The sequence below is a fragment of the Phalangium opilio genome, unplaced genomic scaffold (assembly GCF_054372755.1).
Source record: "Phalangium opilio isolate 3A_F unplaced genomic scaffold, DU_Popi_V2 ptg000113l_1, whole genome shotgun sequence".
Taxonomy (NCBI): Eukaryota; Metazoa; Arthropoda; class Arachnida; order Opiliones; family Phalangiidae; genus Phalangium; species Phalangium opilio.
Window position 1 is genome coordinate 6,732,531 of NW_028324209.1, and position 17,408 is coordinate 6,749,938.

Here is a 17,408-nt window from a genome sequence, read left to right on the forward strand (position 1 = left end):
ATGATTATTGATTCAGGTACCAGGTTAACAGTCCTAGGATTTACTTGTAAGTTTAACGGATCTTGGGCTTTTGAAACGTATAACTTTCATTGTACAGGAGCTTAATTCCCACATTTAGTTTAATTTTTAAGATTTTAATTTCATAAAGTGCTAAATATTGGAATTCTATCCTTAATATGATTATATGATAATTTAACATATACACTGAAGCGTGGTATGAGCTGCGGGCAGCACTTGCCACCGTCAAAAGCAATGCAAGTTAAATGTTATTAAATGCCACTAATCATATTTTGCAAATTAAAGTGTTACTAATACACAATAAAGGTTATCTGTTATCTGTAGTCGCTAGATAAGTCTTAAGTGCAAAGCTAGTTATTGGTACAGCCTCACCATCTTGTTTCAACGTGCCCCCTCTGAGAAATTCCTTCAATTCCGTGCGTTTCCGCCAAGTCACTGCATCAACGGCTCCGCGAAAAACACATAATACTCTATAGCTTAAACAAATACAATCTTAAATAGCCCATTCCCCTTCTTCGCTCCCCCAAACCCCGGATAAATGGTTAGTAAGCGCGACAAGAAGACCGCCACGAAAATCTTAAATATTAAAGTGGTTTAAGATTAACCTTGCGAAAAACGCGTTATTCTTCGATTAGTATTTTCGCACTTTTAATTTCACTCATACTATTTATTGGGAAATTCCGAGAGGGTCAACGAGTTTTTGTTACGAAGAAATGAAAACTAATTTAACATTTCGGAATTATGATTCCATTTTCCTAATACAATTTGAATTGCAAATGAGATTTAAATTCCACGGATCATAAAATGCGCCATGGGCAGAAACTAACACATTTAGGATGTAATGTTTCGATACTTTACATGGCTCTATCATACTTAAGTTATATTTTACTTTGCAATTTCATAGAACAGTACAATAAGGTGAAAGTAAACTTACAGATAGATTGCTCTCAAACGAAAAGAACTTTCCCGCTTTCCAATAAGTTGATATTTGTAACACCACCTATAAATAAATAAATAAAAAGGAAATAAATATTTTGCAACAAATATTTTTTATCGACTGATGGGGTTAAATTAAATTCGTAATTATTTATTTTTTTTAAAGATTTGGGGTTAAATCTTGGACTGAAATAATTAAATATTAAATACTACAGTATAATAAAGCCGAATCTCGTTAACCTTCGCATTAAAAACCAATTAATTCAACCCACGCTCGCAAAACTAACAAAAACAATTTTCCATGGAAGTAATATTAATTAAACTTTATCGAATATTATTCGTATAATATTCATAATTGCATAATAACTCGTTCAGGTCGAATTTAAGCAGAAATTATACGTTAATAGTGGGATAGTAATAGGAAATGTATACTACTGCCTTTAATTGTGCCACGTCACTACAATTTATTCCACCGTCGCACTAGAGCTAGCTGTACCAAAAAACTAATAATTATAATTAACCTTTTCGATATTTATTAATATACCGTCACGCTTAATGTTTAATAATAATTGAAAAGAGGAGACCCACGCATTTTTTTCCTCAGATCTAATTACGCCTCGAAGATTGCCGATTCAACCGCTATTTTTTTCTGAGAATTACCAAAGATATCAAAACGATCTCGAACATCTGCGACAAAAAAACGCACTACTAAATATCTCTTAAATTGCAATATTTCTTAATTATAAAATGCCCCCGAGGCTGCAACATTGAAGAATATAAAATCTCAGATATCAAATAATGTATTTTGGCCATATCTATTACAACAACTGAATAAATAACATGTTGAAAAGGGGAAAAAAAAGGTATGCGCTAAATACTTTTGGCAGGAAAAGATAATTAAGAATATTTGGGGGTTGCCATGGACACTTTCTCGGAATCGAATGAAAAATTGTTGTACCTTCCCATTCCACCACACACAAATCGCGCCATTACTGGTTCAGGGGTAAATCACCCAATATTAAAACAGAAACAGTGGATTGTTTGTAGCGTTGCAAGAACGATTTTGAAAAAGAACAAGTTTCGGGTACAGTCTGGTTCCTTTAATTTATTCATAAAGTAACTCGAAACTATATTCATATTCTCGGTTTGTCTTTATTATATAAATATAAATTTAAAAAGGTATTTTTTAATGATAACTTTACTTTGATTTATTGTTTTTGTTATACGGGATTTTTATATTTGAAATATTTTTAAAGGTTAATTTGATTCAGATTGCGTGACCTTTACAAATATTATTTGATATCAGATAAAAACTACCCCGTTAGATCATTTAAACTATTATTTGGGTGCGTAGACTAATGGAGAAACAAAAGTCATTCACAAAGTGGTGAAATTTCGAATGAAGTCTTAATTACTTTTTTCCCCAAGACGTCATAATTACTCCCTGGAAATTGGAGACGCGCAGTCTGTAGTCATCACTTTTAATTTATTCCTTAGGTTTTTTATGTGTCACATACACATTAACATCAGTTCATTCGTTAATTCAATTTAAATTAATTCAGAATATGTACTTCCAACTATCAATTACAGTATGGTTTTGTTCTACTTTAAAAAATATATATTCAATTTCCACGAAAGAAAATTGTTTGTTTATAAAAACAAAACTAATTTGTATTCTGATCTGACATGAGTTGATCTTTGACATCGCAACATCTCACAAATCAAATTCGGCCTTGTTCAAGACGCAAGCCTTTAAAAGGTCTATAATTAAAGATAATTATTGTTGAAAAACATTAGATATTTATTTAGAAATACTGGGCGGATTTGATAAGTCTGCCATATATTAAATGGCGTGTTCTTTTGGTAGGTCAGGCTGAGTGAACATGAGATCTAAAAAATTTAGTAGATTTAGACCTAAAACATTTAGTTTTAGAGGTACGGGCCCCCAAACATTGGCCGATAAAACAAGGAAATTGGAAATAAATGTTGGAGAAAGACATATTAGAGTACCCATCTTGTCTAGACAATTTTAATACCTTCCAATTTTAGAACGATAATATGATTTTATCTGGCAGAAGTGTACGTTTAAAGGTAGAAGTGTGGCTGAGCTGGTAATGTTAAGTAATCAGAGTGATAATTATATTTTAAAGGTAATCGTTTTACAAACTCTCATTAATAATAATACAACTATGAATCAATTTTTTTTAAAAACATCTTTTGTAATTCTCTTGCAGAATTAAAAAAAATTCTTTGTTTCCCAATTTATTCCATCACATATTTTCAATCATTTTTCAAAAGTACTAATAAAAATATAAAACGTTTCGAAAATTCGTAGAAGCGTTTGTCGAGTCCGTTGACACAACACAACACGCGAAAAAGGCCTAACGTGGATTGTCGAAGGTTTGAGGAGGTTGGTGGTGGTATTTTGTCGGAGGATCTATGGTCTTTTAAACATCGGTAAGTCACCGAGCATCGCCGAAAACGAATCATTCCGTCGCTCGTCCGACCATGTTTCCCGTATTGAAAAGCCAACCGTCGCCACTATCCCTACTATACCTACAATATTAACGTAATATACACGAGGTCTTTTTCCAAACACCTCAATCTAAATAACAACACTGCTTTCCCAGGGTAGTACATACGGGAAATCGAGTATCAATAGGGACCAAATTGACTTGAAAAATTTGAAGAATTGCATTTTAAGAACTGACGCTTGAAGATAATATTTATGTAATTAAACTACATTGCTATTAAGGTTTTAGAGGTAAAAATAATAAGGCCTAAGTGACATTGATATTAAGGTTTAAGATGTAAAAATAATTAAGAGACATTGGGATTAAGGATTAAGGTGTAAAACCAATTAAATGTGGGAAAATTAAGACATTCCTTTGAAAGCTAAATAACCACCCAAATCAATATCCTAGCTGGCCCACTTTGATAAAACTGTTTCATTAATAAATCTATTAGCACAAATCAGAAACATACTTTTCTATATCTTAATCTTCAATCTAAACCACATTTCTTCAAGATGTAAAAAGAAATAGCGGTATTTTTATTTAAAAAAGGAAAAAAAAGAAATGAGAGAAAAATATAGTTAAACAAAACCCTCTTGGCGAGGACCTTTTATTTCGTTATTCTGTTAAAACGGTTCAAAGGGGTGATTACCTGTTCCGGTATTGTACGCGTCGTATAGAGAGAAAAGTGTATTTTAGTGAACTTGTGTGAAGCCAAGGGTATTTCCGCTATAACGCGGGGGTGATTTCTATAAGGACTCTTCTCCTATAACGATTGCATGGGACGCCTCAACGAGTTGCATGCCGCGATCTATGGAAAAAAGCATTTTTATTTGTTGGCAGGTGCCGCGATATTTGCACTTGACTTCCGTAGTCCATTCTATTAGAGAGACCTTCTCTTACAATATAAAATATTAACAGTTTTTTATTTATACCTATATATAAGTATAAATTTAGTATAAAACCAGTTTTCACGTGATAAGCCTAATTTGAGGGTTCTGTATTACAGTATTACGATACAAGGCACAAAACTTTAAATTATATGAATGTATTCTTCAATATAATCCACTATTGTCGAATATGGAGTTTAGAATAAAAGGTTCATTGTTATATTAAGGGTATAAGAATTGAGTTGTAATGTGAACACTTTAACTATATTGCATAACACTTTTTCTTAAAATCTATGGATTTCTTTAAATGAGAATATGAATTATTCGTTCTTGCAAAGAACAAGAGTTATTTCTAATAATGAAACGATACTTAATAGTTTCCCAAAACTGAACAATGAGCATAGTTATACGACCCCGGCAATATCGTAACTCTAAATGCCATAGTGAATAATATCGTTTACAGTTAAGATCATGTTAATTTAACAACCCAACAAATACTATATTTGTAAAGTTAAAATTGGATAGAAACTGAATTAGTATTGGTCAATTGGAAAGTATAAGACAAAACTTCAATATATCGTATAATTGTATTGTATACATCAAAACAAAATATAACGCAAACACTATTAAGTACTTTGAACCCTTTAAAAAATACCTATTCATTTATAAATCAGTAAAAAAAACTACTGACTAGCAAAAATCAACAACTTGGAAATCGTAATAATAGGATCGTGGTCTTCGGTTGACCAACCAATTACGAAGGGCGCGCTTATATAAATTTCAAGAAATCATTGAGCGCGAAGAAAACAATTCACTCGGCAGTGGTTTATTATATTTTTATATCATCTCCCATTGAGATTTAAAATTCAATTGGTAGCGGGCGCGCGCCAGGCATGCGATGGAATCTGGTTCGCCGCCTCGGAAGTCCTCGTGGTTCCGCGCCGCCGCACCTCCTCCGACTCGAGCGTGTTTGCTTGCGCCCAGCTAAGAAATTGTTTTCTTACCTGTCATTCTTAAGAATCTTTATTCTTACCCTAACTCCGCGGTTTACCATCACTCGGTATTTTTTTTAACTATTTCGCATTATTGATTTTAGGCTCTCTTACTTGGAGAATTAGGTAAACCCCTACACGCAGGCGCCAGGTATTCGCGTAATTTAGGAAGGCACGTACCCATAAGGACCTGAGGGACTCTTGTGAAACTGAACTCTGTGTTCTATAAGTCTGCTTATCCGTTAGAGCCTCACAACAGCAAGAGCAAGCCACAGACGTAAATTTTGCTTACTCTAACCCTAGAACTAAGTTATTTCAACCTGAAGACGAAGCCTAGAACTGAGTTATTACAACCTGAATATACTTTGCTAACTATGAGACGAAGCCATTTTTCGTCAACTTATATTTATATCATTCATTCAACAGTTTGAAATAAAACTTCATGATTCAAAAGCACCAAAATTTCTGATCCTCTTTTACAGGAGCTATAGCAATTGATATCTAGGTTAAACCTAGCACAGATCGACCATTATAAAATTTAAAGGGATTGAAGGAGTCATTTTTGGGGAGGGTCCTTTTAAGATGAACGATTAAACGTGTAAACCTTTAGTTAAAACAAATCATTACGAGTCTTAACAAATGGTTTAAAATAATTCACTCTTTCAACTGAAAGTGGTACTGAGCAACGTACAGTACAATTTGAAATAGTAACGCTAAGAGATAAGAATCCGCGCATTTAAGTCTTTAATCGTTCCGAAAGAAATAAAGAAATTATATTTTCTTACAAAATATCCGTCACTAGTCCCTCTTAAATACTTACAAGCGGATAATAGGCACGCTTGATTACAGGGGGGGGGCTATTATTTTGCTTGGTAGAAAATTATAGCAAATTTATACTTATAATTTAATAAAATAATAACTGACATTAAAAGACAAAACCTGTAGTTTATTTTCGACACCGTTTGGTTTTTTCTTGGTTATCTCTAATCTCCATCTCTTAAAAGTTTGAGAAGGATCGTAGACGAGAGTAAAGGTAGCGCCACAAAGCGAGGATACGTTGAATTAAATTATTATTTCTCATGGTATATGTTGCGTAAGAGTGAGCCGAAGGAGAGTCCAACCTCCCAGGTCCTCCCACGACGAGATTCGCACGTGACTTGGGTTGCCTTCCATTCAATACCTGGCCGATTTGACTTCCCCCTATCCCCTAAGAACTCCTCGCCAATAGGGCTTTACCCGAGTCCCAAGAGGTGCACAGGTGAAACCGTCGGCGCACAATCCAACTAGACCTTCGTAGATGCGAACTTCGCGCGGACACGCTCACGTCGGGGCTAAGTGTCTATAGTCGCCGTCTTCTGTACTTGTTATTTTATAGTTCGTAACCCCGATAAGACTGGGTTACTTGATCTATCGGACTTAAGTTACGTCATAACGTGCTAAAAAGTTTCGGGTGAAACGTTACACTCGGGACTCGTTGAAGTTTAACTTTGTAGTGCAGGTTAAAACACTTTAAGTGGGCTCCTTCAACTTTTTATCTGATCTTTTGGAAAACTTGAGAGGTCGGGCATGACCTCTGCTATGACTGAATTTTCAGACGTAAGTACCACTATACCTAGGATTTTTGTGAATGAATTTTTTTGTTGTTGAAATTTTGGCAATTCTAAACTTGTTACTGTACCTTGCTCGTTACAACTATAGAAATATGTTAAATATTGTATATTTTGTGGTATTGAAAATATGTCGGATCTCGAAACTGCTATAGAAAATCTTTATCAGAATTAGATTGTGTTGCATTTCTGACACATAGGCCTACTCGAATGTTTGTTTAGTATTTAAGAATGTTTACAAACTAGTACAAGGAGTATACAGAGTAATAACTCTTAGAACATAACTTATATTTGTCATAAAAAGGCCTAACTGAATGTAAGGTTTAACATAGGATTGCCCCGAGAAGGTCAGGATTTGTACTATAATGCCTAATATTACTATAAGTTAATGGTACTTTAGTCATAGTTAAACACAACATTTCGACTTATTTACAAATGAAAGGGCACAAATGATTTTAGGCGATCAGGGACTTTAAAAGTCAGGAAATTTTAAAATTAGAAATTTGTGGCAATCCTGTAACTGACAGACAAACGTGAAAACAATATTTCATACTTTGGGTGAGATGTTAAGATCATTGTCTAAGCTATCATGAAAACTTTGAATTTAAATTCAAAATACGTTCATAGGATGTAACCTACTCTACTCTAATTTAAGTGGTATTTCAAGGAACGGAAAGAAAAACATAATGAAAATTATGTTGATATAAAAAGAAAAAATGTCATCAAAACCTGTTAAAACCACCTTCATTTCATAAACTTTTCTGTCTAAACAAGAATATAGAGCGTTTTAATGAGAATTGCTGCACTATTTTCATTTATATAATTTCGTTGAGCAAAGTATAGTATTTGAGGATGGGTTCTATAGTCGGCTGCTCTTACAAAAACAGCTTAAAAGAAGAGAATTAAGTAAATAATGGTCTGAATCATTTTATGGTGCTTGATATCCTAATGTTGACTTAATCCCGGCGCATACCGGCGGAATGAAATTCAGTTGTGTTTAGGGTGCGGCGTCACGTCGCTATACGCCGCAACCTGCCGCTTAGGAATTTTAAGTAGAAGCCCAGTGAGGGAATTTCATAAGAGCGGGTGCCCATCCTTTAAACGGGGGAAGCCCTGAACCCACCAGTGTTTATATTAAACGTGTAAATCTATTAACAGGTGGTATAACTAAACATTCTTTTTATATTCCGCGTGTTCTAACACACAGTGTTAATTAGGTAATCAAGTAATTAAATAAATGTTGGTTCTGTTTCGTTATAGATGTGGCAAGATATCGAAAGCGTGCTATTGAGTGACCCGGGTCCTCCCCCGGAAGGACCAATTCAACATCCCCACCTTTCCTCTCCGCACCACCAAATGTCGACGTCATCGTCGCCCCATCACCAACACAGTTATCACCCGGTTTCACCGTCCCATCAGAGCAGCCACCCCATCAACCCAGTCAATGGGGGGTGGCACGTAACCGTGGGGTCCAAATCGCACCAACAGCCGCACCCAAACTCGGTGCCCTCTCCCGTTTTAAATGGCTCTACGCAACACCCTCATATCGCCGGAATCCCCAGCGTTCACGCCGGTGGCCGACTGCAGCCGAAGACTGAAAATTTCGACCCTGCTCCCGTCTCGACGGCAACTCCGATCGAAGCTAGCGCGAGCACTCATCAATACGGCGGCGATTTTTATATTCCTCCTCCGCCGCATTCCAACGACCCTTACTACTCGAACAATTACGGAGGGTACGGAAACTGCGATCCTCAAATGAGCCCGTATGGTCAACCTTACGGACAATTAAACCAATGGCCCTCTTACGTCACAAACTGTCAAATGTCACCCCCGGCCTCCCCGGAAACCACCCACCAACTCCCTCCCGGTGTCACGATCACTGTGACCAATACGGAGATGTACTCGGGTCATCAGCACTACGGACACCTTCACGGACAACACCACGTGATCGGTCAAACGGCGGTATCGGCCGTACCACACGCGCAACATTTAAGAATGGTGACCCCACCATCTTCCCCGCATTTAGCGGAACTTTTAGCTAATCACGGTAACGCTGTACCGGGGCCTTACGCGTCAGGCGCGTGTGGGATACGTAATGGCGTAGTCACGACTACCAGGCCGGCCCCTACTCCGGGCACCAAACCCAGAAGGGGTAGAAGAAGTACGGGGAGGAAAAAGGTCACGATTCACACTTGCTCTTATCCCGGCTGCGCCAAGACATATTCCAAGAGTTCCCACTTGAAAGCGCATTTGCGAACGCATACTGGGGAAAAGCCGTACCAATGCACGTGGAAGGGCTGCGGATGGAGATTCGCACGCTCAGACGAACTAACGCGACATTTTCGCAAACATACCGGAGACCGACCATTTCATTGTCGATTGTGCGAACGGGCCTTTTCTAGGTCGGATCACCTAGCTTTGCACATGAAAAGGCACGCTACTGTTTAGCGACCTGACGTCGGGTGACGCGGAGAGACAAATTTTTCGTTTAGTTTCTGTACAAATTAGACTTATTCCATAGTATCTAGAGTTGTTTTTTTTTTCAATATCGTGTAAATACCAACATAAGTCGCGCGCGCAAGCATATAACAGGGTTTATTCGGAGACGTAAAAGTTAATTCGCCAATTACGTATTCGAAAACCAGGATGTTTATCGCATTTAAGGCTGAACCACCGCGAAGAAGGGGAAGAAAGTATATATGGAAACCACAGATTTATAAAAGATGCGAATTTCATGATGACGATATATATAGAGAACCAGACTGCGGTTAAGCCAACCCGAGATGCGAAGAAAATCTCTCGTAAGAAGAAAAAGCTGGATCTAACTCGGCGTTCTCTGACCAGCCGATACCGGGTAAGTTTAATGATATGGCCTTGTAATTTTGTCAGACCGCGGGCTCTTTCTCTCCTCAAGCCATAGATATTATTCAAATATACCTACACTTTCGTGTCTAAATCAAGAGGTTGGCTACTTGCTTGAATATAAACTAAACCCACGAAAATAGCAAAGTTATAAAGCGAAGTATCCATTTACAAATATCGGCCCATATACATTTGTTTCTTTGAGAGCTAAGGCTTTCTCGGTTTTTGGTCGATTTCAATAGGCAGGTTAATATTGTACGAGCTTTCGAGCAGTATCCCATATCGATGGAATGTGATTCATGTAAATTTTTGTAAATACGAAAATGGATGGGTTTTTTCGCGACGATAAATTGCCCTCGAGGGGCGGGATAAACGTACGTGTTCAATGGCGATAGTTTCATGTTTTTTACAAACAGATGTTTCGCAGCGATTTTGTTTTTTGCAGGGTGGTCGCCTTGCTTTGAAACGCGCATTTTTATACTACTCACAATATATGATACTATTCATTTTTGATATACAAGAAGCGTGTTTATGGGGTAAACATATAAAGACATTATTTTGATTTCTTCCGAGAGAGGTTTTCATCCTGTCACAGCAAATGCATATAAACCAGCTTAAGGCTGTTGATGTTTTAAAACTCGTATCATCATCCGGATACAGTTTCTGTTTCTCCTTTTAATAACTTCATTATTTTAGACAAACATTAATTAAAACTATCGCCATCGGGTTCAAGATAAGAATTTCTCTAAGCACAAATTCGAGCTTAATTTAACCTCTCTTTATGTATAAACCCTCGCAAAGTATATTGGTATATCTTTCTTAAATCAGTCTAAAATACCTTTACATTGGATTTTCCATTTTTCCCACCTACACAATACCCTCCCCTTATATATATGAAAAGTGAAAAGAAAAGAAACTGCATGCACTTTACGAAATCTTCGATATTAGTTTGCGGTTTAATTTTTTATTTTTTTCATTAAAACTCTTCGGGCGTTTTTCCTATAATTGATATTTGGGAAATCAGGTTGACCGTTTAAAAGCTGGCTGAAAATAATAGGGTTTCTATTGTAATCATGCTCTTTTAAACAAAAAAAAAACTTGAACGTTTTGCCCGAACAAAGCCGATGGTAATTGCACCACCCTGCATGACAACGGGAGTTTAGTAACAAATTACATTTTGACGTTATCAGGGCCGGATCAATTATTCCACAATTTTTGAGCTACATTTTTCATACGTTTCACTCTCATTCATGTTTAAAGGGATGGTGAAAATCTCATCTCACTCGAATCTCACTCGTACAGGTTATGGAACACCAATTCTGCCACGCAATAAAGACTTTTATAACCAAACTGATAAGATCAGATTCGTCATAACACGCGAAAGGGTTATCCTTTATACAGTTGGTATACTCTACCGTTGTCACGTAATATTGTGGGATGCCTATATTTTCAAGATGGCAATATCAAGTTTATCTTTTTTCACTAGTGGCCGCATCCAGACACCAAAAACCACAAAAAACATGATTGGTATATAAAAAGGATTTGGATTTTTATGTTTCGAGTGGTTTTAGTTTTAAAGAGACAATGAACTTGCGTTTATTTTAACCTACAGCTGTTAACTTCTAATGCTATTATAGATTAATCTCTCGTGGAATATCAAAACTTGGGTGTTTTATCATTTTCATAGTGTTTTTTCAAGTATTGTTGTCAGTGTTATAATTTAATTATTTCATAATCCCTTTAATCTAACGTATTAAAAAAAGAAATAAATATCTTGGAAGATGAAGAAAAAAGGCTAAAAACGTAAAAGAACAGGTTTTAAACGCATTTTGATAGGGAGAAATCGGCTCGGGGCCAAACGTTGTCGGTGTAATGGTTTCTGATGGATATTGGGCCGAAGCGCAAGCAGCGAGCGCCACTGCCGCGGGCACCGTTGCATGGAGGCGGACTTAATTCGACCACATCTGACCCTCATGGCCAAACCAGAGATAGAGATTATACGCTCCGTTCCGAAGCAAAAAGAAAAAAATTCATATGTAGGTTTATCATAGTCAGACTAAACCGAAGTTACTAAAATTCATATATTAATATTTGTTCTAAAAGTACCAGGCCCGTATTCTTTAATCATCTTTATATTGCGAACTCTCATAGATTATCAAAACCAAGGATTGTTACCTAAACCCATTGCAAATTTAAAAAGAAGCTTGCCTTAAAGTAGATCACTCTTAATTGCTGACATTTAAAATTTTTTGTAATGATTATCCTATACTTAAAATTAAACTCGACAAGCACAATACAAACCGAATCATGGTTTCCAAAGATAATTTCAAAATACTTATCCTAATTCTTCAAAAGTTGTTACAAAAGACCAATTATTGAATATGGTAACCTTGTACCAAGTTCTAATGGCTTCTGTTGACTCTACTTTTTAGTGGAACCAAGAATAACACGACAAGTATGATACAAACCGTATCATGGTTTCAAAAGATAACTTTACAATAGTTAATTCTTCGAAAGTGACCACAAAAGAACAATTATTGAATATGATAAGCTTGTACATGCAGTACGACGTTCTCATGGCTTCTGTTGACTCTACTTTTAGTTCTACTCGGTTGAGGCCTCATTTTCGATAAAGAAAGAAAGCCCCCGCGTTAAAAGAGCGCGCGGGGTAGGTTTTTATATAAAATCAAGCTGGAGTCAAGAAAATCGCTTTGACGGATAACTCTGGCGGTCTAGAACGCTTGACCCGGGAATATCTAAAGCGCTCATGGCTCTTTTAAAATACATTTTTCTTTTATCCCTTCTCGTGCGAGGTAATTCGATAGAGAACCACCGAAATTCGCGGCGAAAGACGTCTGATATTAGTTATATAGGCCTAAACGCGAAGATCCGCTAGTATATGTAAAAGATAAAATTGGATTTAAATTGTTATCGTCTGACAAAATGCTTTCGGAGGGATCATGCTACATGATATGACCATGAGATTCTTTCGTAATTTGATCGTTTTCAAATACCTCCCTTTTTAGTTACACAGTAGGTTAGATGAGCCAACTATAAACGCTCACAGTCGAAAATAAGCAAATCGGACCTTGGTCCAGTAAACCTCACTAGTAGTTCAAGAAGTTATCAGATATGAAATTGGACAGTTTTTAAACGGAAAACTATGTATAAAATATCATGAGGCGCTTTAAGCTTTCAACACTAATTTGAAAGTTTTCATTAATACCACGTGAACTAAAATTAAAAAAGCGTTGATTGTTCTCCAAGGCAAACTTAAAAAATTTAGATATTTGATGAGTTAAATCATGGGTTCTAATGTTAAAAAAGATCTAATTCATACGGATAAAACCAAGGTCCGATACCCAAATTCCATTCAAAATTTCAGACGTATTCAGCAAGCCCAAACTCTATCATTAACGAGTGACCTTAAAAATACACATTAAAAGCATCCGAAATTAAGTGAAAGGAAATTTTGATCTAATTTATCAAACAAATAATGCTGCAGAAAATACAATATACGGAGTCCCTACCAAGCGAATCTAATTTCCAACTTCCTTCGTTTTACATTATACACATAAACCGCCACTTCGGAACCTAGGATGCGGTGGCAAACAAGTGCAGGCAGGTAGGGGCTTTGTGAAATACGCGTTTATATACAAAACGATATAGCAGCAAAGTATATAGTTCTCTTGCGTAACATTGAATGAGGCGATTCCATTGTACTCGTTGTTTACTTAGCGTATAACACTAGCGGCGGTTCTCTGGTCATTCCAATTATATTATGGCTTTAGAACCGTCCGGCCGACCGGCCTTGTCCCATTTTGTAAACCATATACGTTAGTGAAAGTATCGCGTTTCGAAACTATATCGTTAACGAAGGAGGTAATCATTACATAAGCTATAGGTACACTTTTACACTTGATATCGTCACCTAAGGTGAAAACTTGGCATTAACTGAGCTTTTGAATGGTTTACGAACTGTTTCAATACCTTTGACCTTTGCAAAAGCATTTAAAAGAGGTCAAAGTTTAAAGCAAAAATGTCAAAGCCTAGAGCGTTACCATATTATATTTTCCCATTGAAGGTTGAACCCTGGCGACCTACAGCCAAACTTTAACGACAATACCCTAGAAAACTGAACTTCCGGTAATTGCAATTTAGTTTAATTACTTCAACCGTAATCACACGCGGTTCTTCATGATATCATTTGTTAATTAGTTAATTATAGTTCAAAATCCCCAAAAGGTCTACGGTCTCTTTAATACAACTGTTGATTTTTTCAAAATTTTAACAATTAACAGCACTTAGTTTTGTGAAAAGGTTTCAGAATGGGAGTCAAGAATGAAATAGTTTTATGCGAAAATATATTGTACGAAATTAACAATTCTATTCAATAACTCCACGTTTCTTAAGATACCTCCGGCTAATTACCAGCCTCCTGCACGTACATACAAGGTTTAGTTTTTCCACATTGTCGTGGCTCGGTATGCGTATTATGCCGTAATCCTTTGACCCTATAACATATGTACCCGAGGTTTTCATTCCGTCACGAAGTTATTAATTATAAATTGAACCATTTAAAAGTAATCCCCCGGGTTATATTGAAAGATATCCCTGAAACTCGTTTTACCAGCCAAAATAAAATAACAAAAAAAACCCTATTGTTGAACGAGACTAAATTGCTCGTGCCGCTTTTCATTGGAATGTTACCAATGCCTTTTTTTCTACTTTCACCCCTTTTGTTATACGTTCAATTTTCGGAAACAAGGAGCAGGGAGGGGGCACTTTAGAGGACGTTTTGTATTAAAAGTTTCATTGCACGTCATGTACTAACTGAAATATGTCGACAAGGCTAGTGCCTTTATGAAGGATTAAACGTTAGTTTTAACATAGTTATACCATAAGTTCATAAGATATGTTCCATGAGTTTGTCACTGGTTATGAGACGTATGGTGTTCGTAAATAGTCATGGATTCTCGTGAAGCGACGCCTGGTGAGACGCTGTCAAAGGCTTAGTACAGATTAAATAAGAAGATGGATTGCAAAAGCGCTTGCAGTCAATTCTCGCGTCGTTCTCGAACTAGCTCTCAGTTAGTGTAAGAATTACAAAGTATAGGTAGCGTCTTACTTATGGAACATATCTTATCAACTTATGGTTAAACCATCTTGCGAAGCAGTTAGTGTTTTTGTTAAAATGTCCATTAAAGTACGTGGGAAAAATAGGTCAGGTGCATGGTACAAATCATCCAATAAAATTCTATACCTCAGATTTCTCTGGTTCACGGTGTAGACTTAAGCGCAGTATCTTTTCTAATTAAGTATTGTAGATGGATACTTGCTTCCAATTTGATATATTCGTTGTTTTATATGCTCTTTTAAAAAGAAAGAACAAACTCTAGTTTGGCTTTTTAAGTTTAAATCCAATAAGAAGAAAAAAGTTCATATTAAACTTAAATTCTTATGAATAATATTTTATGGTTTTTTTTTCACATTCTGTTATATTTAATCTTCCTTTTACTGCACTTTCAATTAAATGAAATATATTTCTTTCTATTTTCAGGTTGTGAAGATAACTGCACTCGCTGCTGAACAAAACATGTCCATAGCTTTTTATCAATTAAATCTGAAGAATATTATTTATTTAAAGACAATTTTAATGAAAGACATCGTTAAATTAATATAGAAATTTAAATATAGAATCTCAATTTTTACGTATCACACACACACGCAAAACAACCCCAATATGAATAATGTATATTTGTAATTAACGTCAGTGTATACTAGTTAGTGTACTCGTTGTTTAACCGTGAATTGGATGTTTTAGAATGTGTATAACGATTCTCTAATAAAAGTATTTTTGTTGCGTAAATTAAAAAATGACATTTCATATTATCACGAACTAAGGCGACACCTATGGGAACTTTAAAAGACTATTCTTGGAATTAAATTATTTAGACACACCAAGGTCTTCAAATCCATTCATCTTGATTGTTTTTCCTATACTCGCTTTCAATGTTAGTTAAGACTACAAGGAAAGAAGTATATGGGTCGTATCAGCTTTGATAGTAGTCCTAAGTGACATTGTATGGTTATAACCTTAAACTAAAAGTCAATTTCGGGCAAGGAGAAAAAATTTATGAACTAAATAAATTTTAATTAATGATACCTGAACCCATTATTAAGACAAATAAAGACATTTATATGTTAAGTATAAGCAAAGCAATGCAGCTGGTACTTCTTTTAAACGTTATAATTATAGTTTAAATTTCTTAAAATTACTAGTAAATGTTTTGTTTTTCAGTATTAGAGCTTCTGTTATTATAGGCTATTTAGCCTAGTGATATTTCTACTGATTTACATCTAACAAGGCAACACCTAGTCTATTATAATAACACCCCAAGTGTTTACTCGCTGTCTTAATATTTTTTAAATTATAAAATATTTCTTCATGAAGTATGGGGTATATTAAACATATTAAACACACTAGCAATTAATTTTGCAAGGAAGCCCTGCTTTATATGATAAATTATGCCTAATTTATTACGTATGAAGTTGCATTATTTATAATTAGTAATGGCTATTATTATAAACAGTTAAAATGCCATCTAATAAATTTATTTTGATTATATTTTTAAAACACTCAACTAGAGTTATAACAGCATACCTGGAACAGTCAGGGATATTTTAACAGGGTTTTCAAAGCTGTCACCAAATTCAAGGAATTTCACTTTTCTTTTGTTAATTTTTCTACGGTAGTATTATGAGTTAATATATTTAAAAATATTTTTATTAAAGACAACATTCTAACATTTCTACAAAAAATGAAATCAATAAAAATCGATAAAATTGGTCAAGGAACACCTAAAAATTTCTGGGAATTTTAAACCCTAAAATGTGTGGCATTAGGGAAAAACCCTTAGGTTTTTAAGTCAATATGCTGAGTATTTCTACTGACTTTAAACGCGAAAGATAATGAGAAATTACAGAACCATTTAAATGGAGATTAACTTTCATATTGGCTATAGCAAATTCGTTACGGCCGTCCTCAATCTTCGTATCAGTTAATAGCATCAGCTAAGGTTCAGCTGGTTGCGTTTTTAAATCAACCCTCCGTATATATGTTTAATTTATGAATCTCGTTTCTTAGAGAAGAATCCTCGAATGAACAAGATATACTAAAGCAATTAAACGATCGCGCTTTAATGTAAAATAAGCGCAACTATGTAATAAGTTCCTGTATAACAAGAGCAGGCCTCGACCGACGTTCTGCCGCGGCCTCTCCACGGCCGTCAAAAGAAATACGCTGTACATTAATTCAACTCCGGGTGGGTAGAGATCATTCAACATACTAGAAAATGATTTATTCATAATGAAACTTCTGCATTGCTGGCTCTCTAATTTTATGGAGTAACTGCATCATTACCTATTCCATTGTTTCATTTAGCGCCCTATGCAAGCTCAACTGAATAAATTATGCAGGGTTAGTTCTTGACTTAAATGTGAAAATATTTACGAATTTTCATTTGGTTTCGTTCGACTAAAAATATTTCTTATAAGGCTTCTTAAAAATATAATTATTTAGCCATTGTG

The 17,408-nt window shown here is 35.5% G+C and overlaps 1 protein-coding gene across 1 annotated transcript; it reads left to right on the forward strand.

Annotated features, from left to right (window-relative positions):
• Positions 1-3,585: 3,585 nt before the first annotated feature.
• LOC149623624 (uncharacterized) lies at positions 3,586-15,691 on the forward strand. Its single transcript, XM_089852646.1, has 3 exons — positions 3,586-6,945; positions 8,217-9,810; positions 15,379-15,691. Exons 1-2 carry the CDS (start codon positions 6,916-6,918, stop codon positions 9,402-9,404), a joined length of 1,218 nt encoding a protein of 405 aa, XP_089708772.1. The 5' UTR covers positions 3,586-6,915; the 3' UTR covers positions 9,405-9,810; positions 15,379-15,691.
• The last annotated feature ends 1,717 nt before the right edge of the window (positions 15,692-17,408 follow it).

Excerpts from the sequence above, each read along its gene's own strand:
- LOC149623624 (XM_089852646.1), top strand. The coding sequence starts at position 6,916 with ATGACCTCTGCTATGACTGAATTTTCAGAC. Across the intron at positions 6,946-8,216 it reads CTATGACTGAATTTTCAGAC|ATGTGGCAAGATATCGAAAG; the intron begins GTAAGTACCACT and ends GTTTCGTTATAG.